The 21254-nt window shown below is 38.3% G+C and overlaps 1 protein-coding gene across 1 annotated transcript; it reads left to right on the forward strand.

The window, feature by feature from the left end:
* Positions 1-45: 45 nt before the first annotated feature.
* Positions 46-17132, forward strand: LOC127633278 (zinc finger protein 646-like). The gene is made up of 4 exons (XM_052112268.1): positions 46-184; positions 4172-7027; positions 7122-8213; positions 14026-17132. The coding sequence occupies exons 2-4, from the start codon at positions 4368-4370 to the stop codon at positions 14915-14917; spliced, it is 4644 nt and encodes a 1547-aa protein (XP_051968228.1). The 5' UTR covers positions 46-184; positions 4172-4367; the 3' UTR covers positions 14918-17132.
* The last annotated feature ends 4122 nt before the right edge of the window (positions 17133-21254 follow it).

The following is a 21254-nucleotide window of genomic DNA, read 5'->3' on the forward strand; positions in this document are numbered from 1 at the left end:
GACTCTTTTCGCTGATGCACATTTCCTGTTTCCTAGCAACAAGAGCAGGAAGTGAGTCGAGTGGGATGGGGGCAAGACAATTGGTAGAAAAGGGGCACAAACACGCCCGTCCTGTAACTACAATAAAGTGAACGGATGCCAGCATCACAAAAACCAGCCGCATACAGGGATTATACAGCATTAAGTATGTATTAAGTATTTTTCAAGTGTTATTTTGTGTAGCATCAGTGGATTAGATTTAGCCGCAGTTGCTAGCCACCAAATGCTATCTAGCTCGCTCGCAGAGCGACTGGATGTTACCGCCTTTAACCAAAATACTCGGCTACTCAAAATAAGGGTGTTTTATATGTATTGCGTGCATCTACATCGCGATTATTGTACTATTAAATCGAATAATATTTATTAACTCGCTGTCAAGTTTGCGATATGTAGCTTGCCGTTAGGCTAATGTGCAGTGGAATTGCTTACTGTGTAAATAGAGCTCCATTGTGTGAGGCAGACTGTCATCTAGCTGGTGGAGCTCGTCATTGGACCATCCATGGAGTCTGACCCCGCCAGATTTACTGTGGCGGCTTTATTGTAACGGATGAAGTTTCTATAAGTTAAACATTTAGATGAATAATAAAAGTGGAACTCCCAGAACTATTCTTGTGTGAACTAACGGTTTCAGGATTGTAAATTATATTGATTTTGTGTACAAACCCCTGCATGTACCCGTCTGATTACATAACGTCCCAAGTTGATTGTGTGAAGAATTGTCTGTGGTTAGGTTTTTGGGCATCAATTCCGCATAGTTCTATATTTCTGTTATTTGCATTCATATTGGTTTATTTTGCTGAAACATCTGTCTAAACCCACTTACAGAACTCGTAACACTAAAACATCCGACATTTTACAATTAACTCATCTAAATCTCACGTGGGGCTATTTATTTTTTATTTTTTCAATTCATGTATACGTCAGATGAAACTAGGTTTAGAATTTTATTTTATTTTATTTTATTTTTTATAACTATTCGTACCATATGAAATGGCCATGTCATCCTTTTATGTTATAATGAATTCAATTTGAAAAATTCTGTACATTGCATGATCTGTACATTGCATATGTGCATTGTTACTGAAACAAAACCTTTTTTTATCTCATTCACATACTTCTAAATATTTTGTTTATTAAATTAACATGTAGACATATTAATGACATAGAGGAGATGACAGCATTTCTGCAGATTTGGAATGATGAGCTTAAAAAAAACATAGCAACTTAATGCCAGTTGATAAAGAAAAAGCCAAAATAAACATTTCACAATTAAAATTAGTCATAGCTATGATTCATAAACAAGTGGTTAATGTAAGGCTCTTTATTCAGATATTATTATTTTTTTATATTGTTATTATTAACTACCCTGAAGCTTATGGTTACATTATATTTTGTGTTCTCTCAGACCTGATTCATTTAATATTAATATAACATCCATCCCTCCCGCACTTTTGGCTTGAAGCAAGTGAGAAGGATTTTCCAGCAGATAGATCCATATGTGAAAAGAGCCAATGGGCAGGAAAGGCATTACTATTAGGCATTACTTACTAGGAAAGTATTTTTTAAATAAATGATCCGAACTCAGAATGGTCACGTAATTTAGCGCATGAGCACAACACTGAACTGATGCGCAGTGTGGGAAGCGATGTGCCCCTCTGTGCCCATTTATGGTGCGAGCATCCGCCAGTGGCTCTGACTACAACATCTGCATAATGGACGGCATGAAACAAATAATGTTTGGTGAAAATTCCAATGAAGATCTCAATGTATCAGCTATTATTAGTAAAATAACAGGATCTCTTTGCGGGGCATTCTTTTTACTAATTACTAATTGCTTTCCAAAAAAAATTATCAGATAACTGACTTTACTGATTATTTAATCCAAAAAGTAACTTTACTTTCTGTTAAGTTACAGGCTCCAGACTAAAAAAAATTATTTGGGAGCCATTGGCTGCTAAACTGAAACATTAAGGAGCCAAATGGGTGTTGTTTTTAGTTGCCAAATCACAGAATTGCTTGATTAAGATTGCTGTTCAGAAACAAGATATGACGGCTGATAACCCATTAATCAGAGGTTTAATATACGGTATGTATAGTTGGAAAGATAAGTTTGCATTCCCTTTTGTCTCATAAATGTTCACACCCCTTTCATAATTTATACAAAAATAAGAGCTAAAATATTTTTTTATTTAGCACTGCTCTTCAGAATCTACATTACAGATATTTACAGATAGTATGCATATAGTAGTGTGTTGTCTTCTTGAGCATCAATGAATGTTTGCACCTTGTGTAATAATTGTGTACAAGTCCCTCAATTGTAAGTGATTTCAGTCACGATTTCAGTAACAACATTTAAACCGCCTGCCTAATATTGTGTCGGTCCCGCTCGTGCCGCCAAAACAGCGCCTACCTGCATCTCAGAATAGCATTCTGAGATGCTATTCTACTCCACATATTACAGAGGACATACAGAGCTGTTATCCGAGTTACCGCAGACTTTGTCAGTTTAAACCATAAATAAAATAAACTCTAGAGACGGTTGTGTGTGAAAATCCCAGGAAATCAACAGTTACAGAAATACTCAAACCAGCCCGTCATGCCACGGACCAAATCATTGAGATCATGTTTCTTCCCCATTCTGATGGTTGATGTGAACATTAACTGAAGCTCCTGACCCATATCTGCATGATTTTATGCACTGCACTGCTGCCACACGATTAGCTGATTAGATAATCACATGGATGATTGTTGGTGCCAGGTGGGCGTTCTGTAACTGCTGATCTCCTGGGATTTTCACACACAACAGTCTCTAGAATTTACTCAGATTGGTGCCAAAAACATCCAGTGACACAGTTCTGTGGACAGAAACACCTTGTTGATGAGAGAGGTCAACAGAGAATGGCCAGACTGGTTCGAACTCAGATAATCACTCTGTACCATTGTGGTGAGAAGAATATAATCTCTGAATGCTATTCTGAAATGCAGGTTTGGTGGCATGAGGGGGACCTACACAATATTAGGCAAGTGGTTTTAATGTTGTTGCTGATCGTTTGTGTGCACGTGTGAGATTTAAACTGTAATTCATGAAAAAGATACAGTTCAAAAGATTATTTTGTTCACGACTCTCTCGCACTGGGTTTGTTGTTGCGTATTGTGTGGCGAGCTCATCAGAAACAGAATGGGTGAAAAGCGGCTCTGACACTGGTGCACGCTCGAAATCGCATATGAACGCACACAACCCTACTGTCGCCAATGGCGACTAGTTTTTTAATTATTGTCAAAATCAATTAATTCTGGTCGCATTTACTAGTCACAGTCTGGAGCCCTGAGTTACTTTCTAAAATTTCACAAAAGCTTAATTTTTTCCACTCAACCAATTTCAAATAAAGTCTATATTTCCTTCTTGTTCATTGACTAGGGGCTTCAGTTCATGCCCTTCTTGTTGGATCTTTTTCTTTCTGTTCCCTTTGAGTCCTGTTGGTTATATAAATGAAGCTCACACCTGAAAATCACTGGAAAAATTGGCTAGTTTGGGAAGTTTGAAATGCAATGCATTACACTACTTTTTGTATTTAAAATGAATTAGATTACAGTAATTACTTTGTAATTAGATTGCCACAGAAATGCAAACAGATCTACATATTAACACAATGTTTTAAATTTATTCTACACAAAAAATATTAAGAAATATGTGTAACCCAAATAATGTTTATCAAAAGTCAGTAACTGTAATCTGATTAAGCCGGCGTCACACCAGTAGACTTAAAACAAGAAATTGATTTTATAAATACAGACTGATGTTCCTCTAATTTTTCTGTCTTGTTGGATAATTTTTTCTCTTTTGGTGGATCCATTAACTCAACAGGGTGTCCTGTCGGTTATGTAAATGAAGCTCACACCTGAAAATCACTGGAAAAATTGGCTAGTTTGGGGCAGTTTGAAATGCAATACACTACACTAATTTTTGTATTTTTAAGTAATTATATTACACCAAACATGGCTTATGACTGTCTCACTTAAAGTAATGTAAATTATTTGTTTTCATGTTAGCTTTTTTGTGATTGAGTCATGTTATGCTACTGACCCTGTTTGAACTTTATGCTAAATAATGTATGGGTTTTTCCCATTACAGATTTCATACGGTGCCTGGATGCTCATCATCAATGACATATTTTCAATGGAATGGAACAGAATTCTCAGCTAATTTTTTAAATGTTGCCCATTTGATAATAGTCAGGAAAAGGACCTCACCTTTACTGAAAGGTGTGTCCCTCACACTCATACAAACTGGCTCTTATTGACATTTCTCATCATTATACTGTACCATTATGGCTATGCAAGAGTCAGGCCGGACCAATGGCTTTTCGTGTAGACATTGTGGTGTAGTATTTGCAAGTATGCCCAGCCTTTTGGAGCATACAGACACTTATCATCAATCAGAGGAGGAAAGGAAGTTCAAATGTGAAGAATGTGGACGGGGCTACAGGCATGCTGGCAGTTTGGCAAACCACAGGAAAACTCATGAGGTTGGCTCATTTCAGTGTCATATATGCTCCAGGAAGCTCTTCAATGCATTGGCTCTCAAAAGCCACCTGCGTATCCACACATCTAGAAAGAAATATTCTTGCACTGAATGCGGAAAGGCTTTTCGTTTGGCAACCCAGTTGGCCACCCATCAAAAGGTCCATCGCAATAAAGAGTCTCAAGGGAAGATCAGGACAAATGATTCTGCCAGAAGTCATATCGAAAGTGGTTATGAAGATGATGATTTGCCACATCTAGATGAGGTGGATTTTGACATCATGCCAGATCTGCAGACAGACATCGCTCCTATGAGCAGCCTCAGTAATGGTGCCGTGTCAGAACATGTTCCAAGATCCACCTCGGATAGTGACATGGCAGCTGATGATGATGCGGGAGACAGGCCATTTAAATGCAACTTGTGTGACAAGACATACAGACATCACGGCAGCCTGATAAATCATAAAAAAACTCACCAAATGGGAGTATTTGAGTGTCCAATCTGTTTCAGACAGTTTAACAACCTTGCTGCCCTTAATAGCCACCAGCGAATCCACAGTAAAACACGAGGGCATCCCATTGTGCAGACCTCTTCCCTCGCTGACTGTAAGTCAGAGCTAACTTCGCCACAGAATGGGGATGCTAACGTACATTTTTGTCACCTTTGTCAGGTTGTATTTCCAAATGATGATGAGTTTCAAAATCACATTCTGTTGCACAACTCCTCTTCTGTGTCTTTTGAGCTCCCTACTAGCCTGTCAGAGGAGCCTGATTTCTCTTACAATGAAAGTGTTACTCGTTCCCCAGAGTCCAATCCCTATCCCCCCTTAAGTGACACTCCACCACTGCCTCCATTACTAGACAAAACTGTTGATTATGACCACTCAGAGGGGCCAATTGAAAACGGTCATATATATTTACCTGACACTTTAGATAATTCAACTATTCATGCTCAGGGGCAGCCAATGGCCTTACCATCTGAGAACCTCAATTCTGATCAGTCATTACAGACTATTAGTTACGTCAAAGTAGAAGATCCTGAAAGTTCAGATCGCCGCTTCAAGTGCCACATCTGTGGAAAAAGCTACCGGCACGCAGGAAGTCTCATAAATCACAAACGCTCCCATCAAACAGGGATCTTTCAGTGTTCCATCTGCCGCAAGAACTATCCAAATTTGGCAGCACTGAGGAGCCACCTTCGGATCCATAAGGGAAGGCCCCCGTCCTTGCCAGTTAGTGCTGAGGGTGATTGGCTTTCCTCTGAGCCCTTGACACATGAGAGCCAGCAAGGCTGTTTGTCGTCACGTGAGGGAGACGTAAGTGGAATTTTAGATGTTCCTCAGGATATGGTTGACTCTGTGCGGCATAAATCTGATGAGGATCAATTGAACGAGGTGAATGCTACTGACATTCATGAGCAGTTTGTCAATTCCTTTCAAGAGGAAAGACCAGTGCATCTACCTCAAGACGAACCCATTATTGAGAGGCACATGTGTGCAGACTGTGGTAAGACATTTACTGATATTGCAGGAATCAAGTCACACATGTGTCCTGTTCTGAATCAGCAGTATCAGACCATGATGAATGGCTCATCCAGTCATGTGGACTTTCACAACACAAAGCATCAACATTTCTTAGGTGAGTCAGGGGAGCATATTGGTTTCGAGGAACATGATGGCAGTGCAGCTGAGGACTACTTTAGCGAGCAGACCTTTAATGACAGCGTACATGGTCAGATGAGTGACAGTGATGATAAGCCTCACTGTGAAGATGGTGATGAAGAGGATGATGGTGAGATGTATCATTGCTCAGTATGTGGGAATCATTACTCTAGCATGCGTGCACTGCGAAGCCATCTCCGAGGTCACACTCAAACTCATGCCGCACAGTCAGCATCTGGCCCTTCAGCCTCGTCCTCTCTTGAGGTCAAGAGAGATGAACCTAGTGAAAATCAGCAGGGTGAATGTAGTCTGATTATCTGCAGCACTTGTGGAGAGAGCTTCGCAAAGAAACAGGACCTACAAGCCCACCAGCTCTTGCATAGCAATACAGAAGGTAATCCACCAGAACAATATGGAAGAGACAACCAGAATGATCTCAAACCAAAAGTGGAAGTAGAGAGTATTATTTGTGGGAAATGTGGCATAAGCTGCATTGATCTTTACCACCTGAATAACCACAACTGCACAGGACAAAGAGATGGACAGGCGGAAGAGAAATGTGAGGAGAAACCAGATCTTGGATGTAAATTTCAACAAGATCTTGGACTTTTGCAGGAGAGTCCACATAATGGAGAGCGGCAGTACAGGTGTGACCAGTGCGGTCGTGCGTACAGACATGCTGGATCTTTGCTCAATCATAAGAAGTCTCACAAAACCGGGGTGTTTCGCTGCTTTGTCTGCCAAAAGCGTTTTTATAATTTGCTGGCTCTCAAGAATCACCAGAGGACACACTTTGATGTTAAAAAGTAAGTTTAAATTATTCTTAGTTGTTGTACAAGATCAGACTTTTATTAATGAGTTTTTTCTTGTTTATCTGATCTTTGCTTGTTTTTCTACCAGGCACACTTGCATAGAATGTGGGAAAGCCTTCAAAATCCATAAACAACTGTTGAACCACCAGAGGGTACATCAGGAAAACAAGGCTAAGATTGAAGAGCTCAACAAACAAATTCAGACACTCATGCAGATGAGTGGGAATGCCTCAGGGATTGGAATGCTGGCACTTAATTCTAGCAGAAAGAGAATCGGCAGGCGCCGTAAACACCGGCAGGCTTCTAGTAGTGATCAGTCCAGGCAAGAAAAGGAGGGCCTGGTGGGAGATCCCATTGACCCTCGCCCATTTGTCTGCGATCAGTGTGGAAGAAGCTATCGGCATGCAGGAAGCTTGGTGAACCACAAAAACTCACACAAGACTGGTGAATATTACTGTGCTTTGTGCAACAACATTTATTCCAACCAGTTAGCAATGAAGAACCATTTACGGATACACTTTGCTGTCAAAAGACACCGCTGCCAAGACTGCGGGAGGGCTTTCAGGGGAAACAAACAGTTACTCAACCACACCTGTTCAAAAAAAAGAAATGCAGCAGCAAGAAGAAAGTTTACGGGTCGCAAAAAAGAAAAGGATTTAATGTGCAAGCATTGCCGCCTAGCATTTCCAGATTATGAACTACTTACAGGACACACCTGTAGCAAAGAGACTGGCCCTGATTCAGAACCCCCAGGAAATGCATATCCTGAAAATTATAGTGCACCCCTAGAAAAAGAGGAACGGCCATTCAAGTGTAACATTTGCAGTCGCAGTTACCGTCATGCAGGTAGCTTGTTAAACCACAAGAATACTCACAAAACAGGCCATTTCACCTGTTCCTTCTGTGCCAAGCCCTTTTCCAATCCCATGGCTCTACGAAACCACACTCGCATTCACACACAGAAGAAAAAGTATGTCTGCCCCACTTGTGGTAAAGCTTTCCGTCTCTCTAGTATCCTTTATAACCATCAAAAAATCCATGCACGGGGAGTCACTCGTTACAGCTGTCAAACATGTGGCAAAAGCTTCCAGGGAAGGTCTGGACTAAAGAGACATCGCTGTTACCAAAACGGCAATCCAAATTCAACTGTCAGTCTAGCTGGTGTGGACAAATGCTACACGTGAGTAATTTTTGTTTTGTTTGTGTGAAAGGTATAGTTCACTCAAAAAAAACATTCTGTCTTTATTCATTCACCCTCGTCATTCCAAACTTGTATGATTTTGTTTTTTGCTTGGAACATAAAAGTATTTACATGTATCTAGCAGAATGTTCAAACTGCTCTCTCCATATCTTTGAACACAATAATTTTAATTAAATTTTAATTTCATTACATTTATGCTCTTGTAATAGATTTGTTTTGCCATTTTTTTCACATGGGTAAAACTTTTTACTAACATGCTTATCACTTGGTTTAGGGAACACAGTGGTTATTGATTAAATATATGTATAAAAGAGGTCAACAGATATTTTGGTTTTACTAATTCATCTTTGCCGATAGTTGCTTTTTGGAACTATCGATTATGGGCAATATCAAAGGTGGTAGTTGCTGGTATTTTTTTTATATATATGTTTTTTTATTTCATGTTCCTTTACATCACTGTTTATGGACTAATGCATGATTATTAATATAAGATGATGTTTAAAAAAAAAAGAAAAAAAGACTAATGAAACAGACATTACATATAAAACAGGATTTCTAGAATACCGAATTATTATGACAAGCCTTTGTTGATATTGATATATGATCTACTTTTGATGAGAATTACTGCTCATATAAGCAATTGCTGATATTGATGAATGATGGTCTACTGTTGATGAATAACTACTCGTAAATGATTTATCATGTTATATGACCGTGTTTATTGTGTTTATATTGTAATGCATTGTAGATGAATAAAAGAGTGCACGTTTTGTTTCCATTATGTTTGTATGAGCTGTAAGCACAGACGTTTTAATATTAGTGTCCCTGGTGTATTTCGGGCTTGTACGTGGTTGAAAGTCCTACATTATGCACCAAATCTTTTTTGGTTATTGTTGGGATTTTGGTTGCGCAACAAACTGCACCTGGGATTTTATTTATTTTGGAAACTTGCAGCCTATTTGTCCTTGGCAATAAGCAATGACAGAAAAAAATTTAACATAATTTTTTTATTTTATTGGAATTAGTTAACATTCAGCCTGTTATTTGGTTATCAGCTTTTTCCACCACCTTATTTATCGTATCGGCAAAATCCACCATCGGCCGACCTCTATTGGATACTATAGGGATGGGACAATATGTCAAATTTTAAAATACCATAAACCAAACTAAAACACAAACCATATGATGGCAAAATTCAATATTTTCACATTTGCAACATTGTTTAAACTGCCCATGTGATCATAAATAAAATGAAACTTCAGTGCGGGAATACCTGTAAAATTGCCTTGTTTTGTTGAAAAGGGCCAGAAATTAAAATGGAACTTTTCTTCCTTGTAATATGTGTCCATCAAAGATGAGATCCACAAACATCTAATTTATTGAATATTGTGTCTTTTAATATCCTCTATGTTCTTCACAGTTTATTGATCATGAAGTAAAAGAAACATTCATTTAAAAAAAATGTTTGACTCCTTTCTCGTTAACATGCGCTCAACTGAACCACTTCTATGACACTCATTGAATTGCTACTTCCAGCAGGATAATGCACCATGTCACAAAGCTCGAATCATTTCAAATTGGTTTCTTGAACATGACAATGAGTTCACTGTACTAAAATGGCCCCCACAGTCACCAGATCTCAACCCAGTAGAGCATCTTTGGGATGTGGTGGAGGGGAGCTTCGTGCCCTGGATGTGCATCCCACAAATCTCCATCAACTGCAAGATGCTATCCTATCAATATGGGCCAACATTTCTAAAGAATGCTTTCAGCACCTTGTTGAATCAATGCCACGAAGAATTAAGGCAGTTCTGAAGGCGAAAGGGGGTCAAACACAGTATTAGTATGGTGTTCCTAATAATCCTTTAGGTGAGTGTATATATACACCAATCAGCCACAACAGTAAAACCACCTACCTGCTATTGTGTAGGTCTCCATCATGCTGCCAAAATAGCACCAACGTGCATCTCAGAATAGCATTCTGACATGCTATTCTTCTCACCACAATTGTACAGAGCGGTTATCTGAGTTACTGTTAACTTTTTCAGTTCGAACCAGTCTGGCCATTTACTGTTGATCTCTCATCAACAAGACATTTCCAGCTGCAGAACTGCTGCTCACTTTATGTTTTTGGTACCATCCTGAGTAAATTCTAGAGACTGTTGTGTGTGAAAATCACAGGATATCAGCAGTTTCAGAAATACAATGTGATTCTCTAAACAGCCAATCGTGTGGCAGCAGTGCATAAATTAATTAGGATATGGGTAAGTAGCTTCAGTAAATGTTCACGGCAATTATCAGAATTCGAAAAAATCACAGTGATTTCGACCATGGCATGATTGTTGGTGACAGATGGGCTGGTTTGAGTTTTTCTGTAACCGCTTATCTCCTGGGGACATGCACAACAGTCTCTAGAGTTTAGTCAGAATGGTTCCAAAAACAAAAAAACATCCCAGTAATTGGCAGTTCTGTGGATGGAAATGCCTTGTTGATGAGAGAGGTCACCAGAGAATGGCCAGACTGGTTTGAACTGACAAAGTCTACAGTAACTCCGATAACCAATCTGTACATACATGGTGAGAAGTATATAATCTCAGAATGCTATTCTGAGATGCGTGTTGGCACTGTTTTGGCGGCATGTGGGGAACCAACAGAATATTAGGCAGGTGTTTTTAATGTGGCTGATCGGTGTGTATATATACAGTTGTGGCCAAAAATATTGGTGCTCTTGGTAAATATGAGCAAAGAATTTTTTTATTATTATTTGTATCTCATATTTATACCCCTGTGAAACAGTAAGTAATGGCTGAATAATTTCATGTTCCTAGTCACCCAGGTGCACTACAAAATTTAAAATATGAATGGGTATATACTTCAGATATATTTTACTCATAAGTATAATTGCCAATAATTGTGGCCAACAACTTTTGGAGAAAAATATGTATTTAATAAAGAGATATTTCCCCTCTTTCAATTGTTTTACCTCAATTAAAAGTTAGATTTTTGTGATTTATTTATTTATTTATTTATTTTTATTTTTTTATGAATGATCAAAAGGATAAACAATGCAGATTTTTTTTTCACAGCCTTTGCTCATATTTACCAAGGGTCCCAATATTTTTGACCACTATCTATCTATCTATATATATATATATATATATATACACACACACCCACAGTTGAAGTCAGACGTTTACATACAACTTTGCCAAATACATTTAAACTCAAGTTTTGTATAATTCCTGATATTTAATCATAGAAAACATCCCTGTCTTAGGTCAGTTAGGAACACTACTTTATATTAAGAATGTGAAATGTCAGAATAATAAACTCAGCAAAAAAAGAAACGTCCTCTCACTTTCAACTGCTTTTATTTTCAGCAAACTTAACATGTGTAACTAGTTGTATGAACATAAAAAGATTCAACAACTAAGACATAAACTGAACAAGTTTCACAGACATGTGACTAACAGAAATGGAATAATGTGTCAAAATCAAAAGTAACAGTCAGTATCTGGTGTGGCCACCAACTGCATTAAGTACTGCAGTGCATCTCCTCCTCATGGACTGCACCAGATTTGCCAGTTCTTGCTGTGAGGTTTTACTCCACTCTTCCAACAAGGCACTTGCAAGTTCCCAGACATTTCTGGAGGTAATGGCTCTAGCCCTCATCCTCCGATCCAACAGGTCCCATACGTGCTTAATGGGACTGAGATCCGGGCTCTTCACTGGCCATGGCAGAACACTGACATTCCTGTCTTGCAGGAAATCACGTACAGAATGAGCAGTATGGCTGGGGCATTGTCATGCTGGAGGCTCATATCAGGATGAGCCTGCAGGTCTGGTACCACATGAGGGAGGAGGATGTCTGGTGAGACAAAACCGTGACTCATCAGTGAAGAGCACTTTTTGCCAGTCCTGTCTGGTCCAGCGAAGGTGGGTTTGTGCCCATAGGCGACGTTGTTGCCAGTGATGTCTGGTAAGAACCTGCCTTACAACAGGCCTACAGCCTACAGTCTGCCTATTGAAGACAGTCTGAGCACTGATGGAGGGATTGTGCATTCCTGGTGTTACTCAGCTAGTTGTTGTTGCAAAAGTTTGCATACACTTGGTTAATATTTGGAAGCATTGCCTTTCAATTGTTTAACTTGTGTGAAACATTTTGGGTAGCCTTCCACAAGCTTCTCACAATAAGTTGCTGGAATTTTAGCCCATTCCTCCAGACAGAACTGGTGTAACTGAGTCAGGTTTGTAGACCTCCTTGCTCGCACATGATTTTTCAGTTCTGCCCACAAATTTTCTATCAGATTGAGGTCAGGGCTTTGTGATGGCCACTCCAGTACCTTGCCTTTGTTGTTCTTAAGCCATTTTGCCACAATTATGGAGGTATGCTTGTGGTCATTGTCCATTTGGAAGACCCATTTGCGACCAAGCTTTAACTTCCTGGGTGATGCACCAGTCCCTCCTGCAGCAAAGCACCCCCAAAATATGAAGGTGTCACTGCCATGCTTCATGGTTGGAATGGTGTTCTTCAGCTTGCAAGCCTCACCCTTTTTTCAACAAACATGTCGATGGTCATTATGGCCAAACAGTTCAATTTATGTCTCATCAGACCAGAGGACAGAAGATCTTTGTCCCCATGTGCACTTGCAAACTGTAGTCTGCCTTTTTTTTTTTTTGGTGGTGGTGGTGGTGGTGGTGGTTTTGGAGCAGTGACTTTTTGCTTGCTGATTAGCCTTTCAGGTTATGTCAATATAGGACTTGTTTTACTGTGAATATAGATACTCGTCTACCAGTTTCCTCCAGCATCTTCACAAGGTCCTTTGCTCTTGTTCTGGGATTGAGTTTCACTTTTCCCACCAAACTATGTTCATCTCTAGGAGACGGAATTTTCTCCTTCCTGAGCGGTACGAGGGCTGCGTGGTCCCATGGTGTTTATACTTGCGTAATATTGTTTGAACAGATGAATGTGGTACCGACAGGCATTTAGAAATTGCTCCCAAGGATGAACCAGACTTGTGGAGGTCCGCAATTTATTTTCTGAGGTCTTGGCTGATTTCTTTTGTTTTTCCCATGATGTCAAGCAAAGAGGCACTGAGTTTGAAGGTAGGCCTTAAAATGCATCCACAGGTACACCTCCAATTGACTCCAATTAGCCTATCAGAAGCTAATTGCCTAAAGGCTTGATATATTTTTCTGGAATTTTCCAAGCTGCTTAAAGGAACAGTTAACTTAGTATAATTCAACTTCAGACCCACTGGAATTGTGATATAGTCAATTTAAAGTGAAACAATCTGTCTGTAAACAGTTGTTGGAAAAATTACATGTGTCATGCACAAAGCAAATGTCTTAAACAACTTGCCAAAGTTTGCTAAGATGAAATCTGTTGAGTGGTTAAAAAAGGAGTTTTAATTACTTTAACCTAAGCGTATATAAACTTCTGACTTCAAATATATATACACATATAAAAACATATGTATATATATATTCTTTGACACAAAAAAATTAGAAACTCTTATTTATACTTTGAGCATTTATAAGGTCATTTAGAGAATTTTATTCTGAGAAATAAAAAGTAAATTTTTCTTAAATATGTTGTCATTTAAATGTTGTTATATCGAATCGAGATTAAATGAAATGGTAAACCACATATACATCTACCAAAATTGTGAGAACCATATCTCTTCCCCACCAGGATAATATGTAGTATTACTCCTTTTTCAATCATTTTTTAATGTAGTAATTTCCATACCTCTCAAAAATGTATTTGTCTGTCTTTGCCTTTGTGCAGGTGTGATCAGTGTGGGCGCTCTTATAGACATGCTGGTTCCCTCCTCAACCACAAGAAGTCTCATTCTGCTAACCTCCTGCACTGCACTCTCTGCCTTAAAACATTCACCGGCCCTCTAGAATTAGAGAGCCACTCTCAAATGGCTCGCCACTGCTGCCCAGATTGCGGGAAAACCTTCTGTGAGTTCACACACCTACAGAGTCACATGGAGGGGCACAGTAAGGGACTCCCCTACTACTGCAACTTGTGTCAGCAGAACTTCCCAAACCTGGCTAGTTTTCAGCAGCACCAGGAACTCCATGGCAGCTTGCAGGGCCAGTCGCACCATCAGCAAGGTATGCAGATGCAGCAGAATTTAGGCTGGGACTCAGCATTGGATCATCAGATAGGAATTCAGAGCTTTCCAAAGATTGATTCAGCCTTCAGTCGAGTACATGAGCCTCAAGACCAGCAAGAAAGCAGTGAGGAATATGGTAGGGAGGAGAAGAGTCACGTCTGTGAGCACTGTGGGCGCACTTACCGGCACGCTGGTTCACTGCTCAACCACAAGAACAGCCACAAGACTGGCTCCTTCTTCTGCTCAGTCTGCCAGAAAGAGTTCACCAATTTAATGGCACTGAAGAATCACCGGCGTATTCACACAGAGCCCAAACGCTATCAGTGCCTGGAGTGTGGCAAGGCCTTCCGGGTCTCCACCCAGCTTATCTGCCACAGGCGCATCCACACCAAAGAGAAGCCTTTCTCATGCCTCCTATGCGACAAGCGATTCTCTAGCAAGTCCAACCTTCGGCACCATCAAAAAATGCATCAGAACACCCAACAGACTTGCGAGTCTAAGTTCAACATAGATGCTAATGCATTCATGGGACTGGGTGTGGACCCTTTCCTCTGAGGCTTCATCAATGCTCCAAGGAAAGATTTCAAAAACATATTCTATTACAAGACTTTCCTCCACCCGAGGCCCAATGCCAATAATGGTAAAACGTCAGGTTTACTGCTGTATATGTCAAGCTAGAGTCACATGCAGATACTGATCTTGGCAAGACTTGCCTCCTGTACTGTTGCGTTTTCAAATAATGTTCTGGTGTTTGTCATATTTTGGGGTTCTTGACATCAAAACGTTTGAAAAACCCTGCTCTAAAGAATGCTTAAGACTTAAATGGGTAGTACACCTAAAAATACTTGCACTCATGCCATCCTGGATGTGTATGACTTTTAGAAGAATACGTCAGCTCTGTAGGTCCATACAATGCAAGAGAATGGTGACCAGAACTTTGAGTCTCCAAAAATCACAATGTCAGCAATAAAATTATTTATATAACTCCAGTGGGTAAATCCATGATTTAGAAGTGATATAAGTGTGTGTGAGAAACAGATCAATATTTATGTCCTTTTTTAACCATAAATCTCCACATTTGACCAGCCCCGACCAGTAGGTGGCGATATGCATGATGAATGTTAATGGCCAGAAAACAAAAGAAGAGGAATGTGAAAGTGGACATTTACAGGGGAAAAGGATTTAAATATTAATCTGTTTCTCACTCACACTTATATTATCACTTCAGAAGATATGGTTTTAACTACTGCAGACTTTGTGATTTTTGCTGATTCCAAGTTCTGGTCAATATTCATTTGCGTTGTATAGGCCTACAGAGCTGCGATATTCTTCTAAAAATCTTTGTTTGTGTTCTGCAGAAGGAAGAAATTCGTACACATCTGGGATGGCATGAGGGTGAGTAAATGATGAGAGAATGTTCACTTTTGGGTGAACTACACCTTTAAGGCATTGATAAGATACTACCTCTGGTAGGGATAGTAATACTGTAGAAATTTAGAGTAAGTGACAGTGCCTGTCAAGAGACCATTTTAGAGTTTTATGTGTCTCTTTTTTAGAGATTTGTTTTGTGTCCCCACACATTGTGTAAAACCATCATAGTTGCATGGTACTATGATAGGTCTCAGACTGAGAGCTTGGATGAGTATTTTTAACCAGACTCTTACCCAGCGCTGCCTTCAAGATTAGAGTCCGACCGATAAATTGGTTGATCTCAGACACAAGTTTGCAAGGTAAAAATGCTTTATGAGGATAAGAAGTATAGGTACTATCCTTCTCATTACAATTGTGTTGAGTGCTTCCATATATTTTCAGGTAATTGTACTGCTCATGGTAGATGTGTCCTGTAATCACTTCATCATAGTCTCATTAAGACCAACCTACACATGATGTTCATCATGGATGACACTGGTAAGGCTGTTAAACAGCATGTGGACAGCCTTTCATTGAGGCCTGTCCTGTAGAAAATAATCAAAGATATTTATTTAAAAAGAGCCATTTATACCTTACATTAATATTTGAAAATTAAGCATATTTCTTGTCTTATGTGGTACACAATATGCATGGTATTAAATGTGTAATAAATACTAGATTTGGTTGATTACTTGGGTATTCTAGATAACAGTTATGAACAGTTAAGAAATACCTCTATAAAAGCATTCACATCAATGTATTTGAAAGAACAATACTGCATACTTTCTAGTAAGTGTATTACGTAGTGGGAATATTTTCATCAAGACATGATTTCACAGCACAAAAATGAATGGACCCAAAATCCATAATCGGTCGGGCTCAATTAGGGCAGGAATTCACAGACTAAACACTTTTCAATAGTTTTTAAAAATGCTCAGGTCTCACAACTTATTAAACACAATGTAAGATACAACACATTTAGCTTGATGCTTCAGTGTTAAGGCCTCTTTGTCTGTCTTTGATGCCAGATTGAATTTAAATGTGCATTTCATATCATTGCTCTACATAGATTCAAATTATTGGTAGAATAGTTTCGATTTAAGCCTATAGATTAGTGCTTATGGATTATTTAAATCAGTAGTTTCAAACCTTCATGTATTAATTGCTTATTTGCATTTGACACAAACCGTACAACTGACATCTGAACCTCTTGTTGAGACTCCCTGTATCAATTGCATATATCTTACAGAATATTTATTTTTTCCTCATGATAATTTTTTTTTTCTCAAGTAGGGAACTTGATAAGCAGATATTGTTTATTTGTAGGTGTTGATGCCTTTCTTGAGCAAAATAAACACAGTATAACTTTATTTGGCTTTTTTTTCTTATCTTGGTTGTAGCACTTGCATACCTTTGCATGTATATCAGATTGATGGTGCATTACAAGATTATTTTAGAATATGCAAATTAGAAACGTGTGGATGCTTTTTATTATTATTAATATTCTTTCATATAAGTGCTGAAGAATGAAATGGTGCCTACAGATTATTTTAACACATTTAGCAAAAAAAATTATTTCAACAACGTTCAATTCACAATGAATCAATTACAATAGTTGTCTCTTTATTGCATTAAAATGCATAGTCTGCTCTGCAGTCTGTGGAGTAATTGTAATTGAGTTAAGTCATGTATACACAACCATATACATTTTGCTTCAAGGTTGTAGACTTCAACTTTTTGTTCTTAGATTTCTATACAAACAGCAGTGATTCATATGTACATAGGGTCTTACTCTTTTGCACTTTATTTAATATCCTGTGAGAAATTTATTATTTGGGTGAATATCATATTAATCAAATATGTCTTGGGCATATATCACCCCATATATATATATATATATATATATATATATATATATATATATATATGTGTGTGTGTGTGTGTGTTCATTACAATTAAGCACATTTCACACTCATGTTCACATTAATGTAGCGTTGGATGGAAAACTGGGCACATTGAATTTTTTGAGATTTGTCCATTATTCTCAATGGCGATTGTCATTAGATTCTCATTTAATACAGTAAAAAAAAAAAAAAATCTGTGGTGATTTTTTTATTTAAATCAGGATCAATTTAAAGGCAGGACAATAAATACTACCACAAGAAAAGTACATTTTATTTTATTTTTCTGATTTTGGTCTGAAATATGACTAGGACATGTTCTTAACAGGTTTTGTGAGATCTACACCATAACTCTTGGTATTTCTGTGCCTTACATCATTCAAAGAAATCACTTTCATTGCTCTTCAGTTTTAGCTGTGTATATACACTCACCAGCTACTTTATTAGGTACACCTGTACATCTACTTATTCATGTGATTATCTAATCAGCCAATAATGTGGCAGCAGTTTAATGTATAAAACCATGCATATTTGGGTCAGAAGCTTGAATGGGGGGAAAAAAATATGATCTCAGTGATTTTGACATTGCCATGATTGTTGCTAGACGGGCTACTTTGAGTATTTCTGTAACTGCTTATCTTCTGGGATTATCACACATATTTATTTTTAGAGTGTAAAGAAAATGGTGCGAAAAACATCCAGCAAGCACCAGTTCTGTGGGTGAAAATGGCTTATAAATGACAGAGTTCAGAAGAGAATATCCAGAACTGGTCTAAGCTGACAGGAAGGTGACCGTAAACCAAATAACCACACGTTACAACAGTTCAATGCAGAAAAGCATTTCTGAAAATACAACACGTCAAACATTGAGGTGGATGGGCTACAGCAGCAAAAGGCTCCTCCGGGTACCACTACTGTTAGCTTAGAACAGGAAACTGAGGCTGCAGTGGGCACAGGATTACCAAAACTGGACAATAGGCGATTGGAAAAACATCACCTGGTCTGACATATCTGGATTTCTGCTGAGGTACACAAATGGTAGGCCCACAGCATCCCAGGTGCAGTTTGTTGTGCAACCAAAAACCCAATAATAACATTGACCTCTCATCAACAAGGTGTTTTTTTTGGTTTGTTTTTGCACCATTCTTCACACTCAAGAAATTGTTGTGCTTGAAAATCCCAGGAGATCAGCAGTTACAGAAATACTAAAACCAACCTGTCTGGCACCAACTATCCTGCCACTGTCTAAATAATTGAGATCCCATTAATGTGAACATTAGCTGAATCTCCTGACCCATATCTGCATGATTTTATACATTACACTGCTGCCAAACGATTGGCTGATTAGATAATCACATGAATATATAGATGTATAGGTGTTCCTAGTAAAGTGGCCAGTGAATATATATATAATATATACATTTTCTAATGCCCATTGGCTACACATATCTACACTTGATTTTATCCTGTAATTACGTTTTACTAAGCTGAATTGATTAGACATGAGAGATTAAAATGCTTTAAGATACAAGTATGTAAATATAGCTCTAAACTATCTAATCTCCTATGCACATAATGGAAGGAACATTGAGATTGTTATCCTACACCTGCTGCTCTTGATTGTAGAATATGTGAGTGTCAGCTTGCAACATTCTTGTTTTCACTGTCTTTCAGGTCATGGGCTGCTGTGTCTTTGTGAGGCAAAGCAATGCCAGAGGTGTCTTTGATGGACTTCGGTGTCCCCACATCTCCAAATTGTTCATCAATGCCATAGACAGGCTGCTGTGCCAGTCAGTGTCAGAACATTATTGTACAAAGGACTACATCTATACAGTGCATAGTATTTCAACACTATAACATATAATTACACTGTACAAATGATGGTTATAAATACATTCAAATGGCTATGTGCCATACTAAATCTGTTTAGGAGGCATTATTGTATGAAAGGGTCATCTTTGACACTATTTCTACTATATGCAATTAGACAGGTTAAAGTTATTTGCAATGGTATGTTCACAAATCTAACAATTAATATATCAGAAGTGGATATCCATCTACAATGCACCTGATGCACTACAAGTGCAATGTAAATGGCCTCAAACAAATCTTTTGCAAGAAGGGTGTAGCAAGAGCTCTTAGACAGTTTTCCCTGTTTCAAAATATTCTGTCCAAAGGATGTCACTTAGCACCTATGGCAAACACATTCTGCACACAGTGAATAACAAGGTCTCAGTGCAGCTTTTGTGCTCATGGAAATACATGTATGCGTAACCATTCAATATGTGTGACATAGCTTATGTATGTAATAAATTAGACAAATCAATTGCTACTCGCAGAACACTCTGTGGTTGAGGTACCAGCCAATGTCTCAGAGACTGGAGTATTGATTTACTGGAGTAACAGTCCATTTTCATATCCCTGTGTTCCATAAGCTGCAAACATTTAGAAAATTGTGTATTAACAAAACTAAATGAGAGAAGCAAATTCTGTTCATGATAATTATTATAAGACAATTGTTGCAGTTGTAATACAAGTAGGCTACAAATAATGTAATTTCCTTACTGCATTTCAAAGATAACACAGCATGAATTGTTTAAAAAAAAAAAAAAGTTTGTGTGTTCGAACTCCTACCTTTTGACGAACCTAAATTGGATAAAGTGGTCCTATTGTCTCTTCAATTGGCTCTAAATTATGGGCATAAAATGGTTTGGTTAGTTAATTTATACACAAAAGTCAAACACCCAAACAGAAGTATTAAAAAAAAATGTATGCCAAATATGTCAAAATTAAATTTTATACAAGGGTTAATTCCCATCCTTTAATTTGATTGGCCAAGTGGCCATCCAAGAATCCTCATATGTAGTATAACAGCACTAGGGCATTTCATTGACATTTAGGCCACATCCACACTAATTTTGAAACCTCAGTTTTCAGTTTCCTAATGTCATTGTTTTCCAAAGTAATTGTTTATGGAGAGAGTTTCAAAATTCTAGTGTGGAAGAGGGCATAAATATATTAAAATCCATGTATTTTCCTCAGAAAACATGCTAGCGTGAACATGGAACATGTCTTTGTTTTCTCTCAATCCAGGTCAGTGACATGCTCCTTTTTTATGCATGGAAAATGTGATTCTCATCATGACTTGGATGTAGTCTCCAGTAAATTACAGTGAATGTACAGGTGAAACTCGAAAAATTAGAATATCGTGCAAAAGTTCATTAATTTCAGTAATTCAACTTAAAAGGTGAAACTAATATATTATATAGACTCATTACAAGCAAAGTAAGATATTTCAAGCCTTTATTTGATATAATTTTGATGATTATGGCTTACAGCTTATGAAACCCCCAAATTCAGAATCTCAGAAAATTAGAATATTACATGAAATCAATAAAAAAAAAGGATTTTAAATACAGAAATGTCGGCCCTCTGAAAAGTATAATCATGCATATGTACTCAGTACTTGGTTTGGGCCCCTTTTGCATTAATTACTGCCTCAATGTGGCGTGGCATGGATGCTATCAGCCTGTGGCACTGCTGAGGTGTTATGGAAGACCAAGATGCTTCAATAGCGGCCT

Source organism: Xyrauchen texanus, chromosome 40, assembly GCF_025860055.1.
Source record: "Xyrauchen texanus isolate HMW12.3.18 chromosome 40, RBS_HiC_50CHRs, whole genome shotgun sequence".
Classification (NCBI taxonomy): Eukaryota; Metazoa; Chordata; class Actinopteri; order Cypriniformes; family Catostomidae; genus Xyrauchen; species Xyrauchen texanus.

Bases quoted from the DNA above. Each gene is read 5' to 3' on its own strand.
- LOC127633278 (XM_052112268.1), top strand. From the start codon at position 4,368: ATGGCTATGCAAGAGTCAGGCCGGACCAATGGCTTTTCGTGTAGACAT. The intron at 7,028-7,121 runs GTAAGTTTAAAT...TTTTTCTACCAG, and splicing joins ACACACTTTGATGTTAAAAA to GCACACTTGCATAGAATGTG. The intron at 8,214-14,025 runs GTGAGTAATTTT...GCCTTTGTGCAG, and splicing joins GGTGTGGACAAATGCTACAC to GTGTGATCAGTGTGGGCGCT.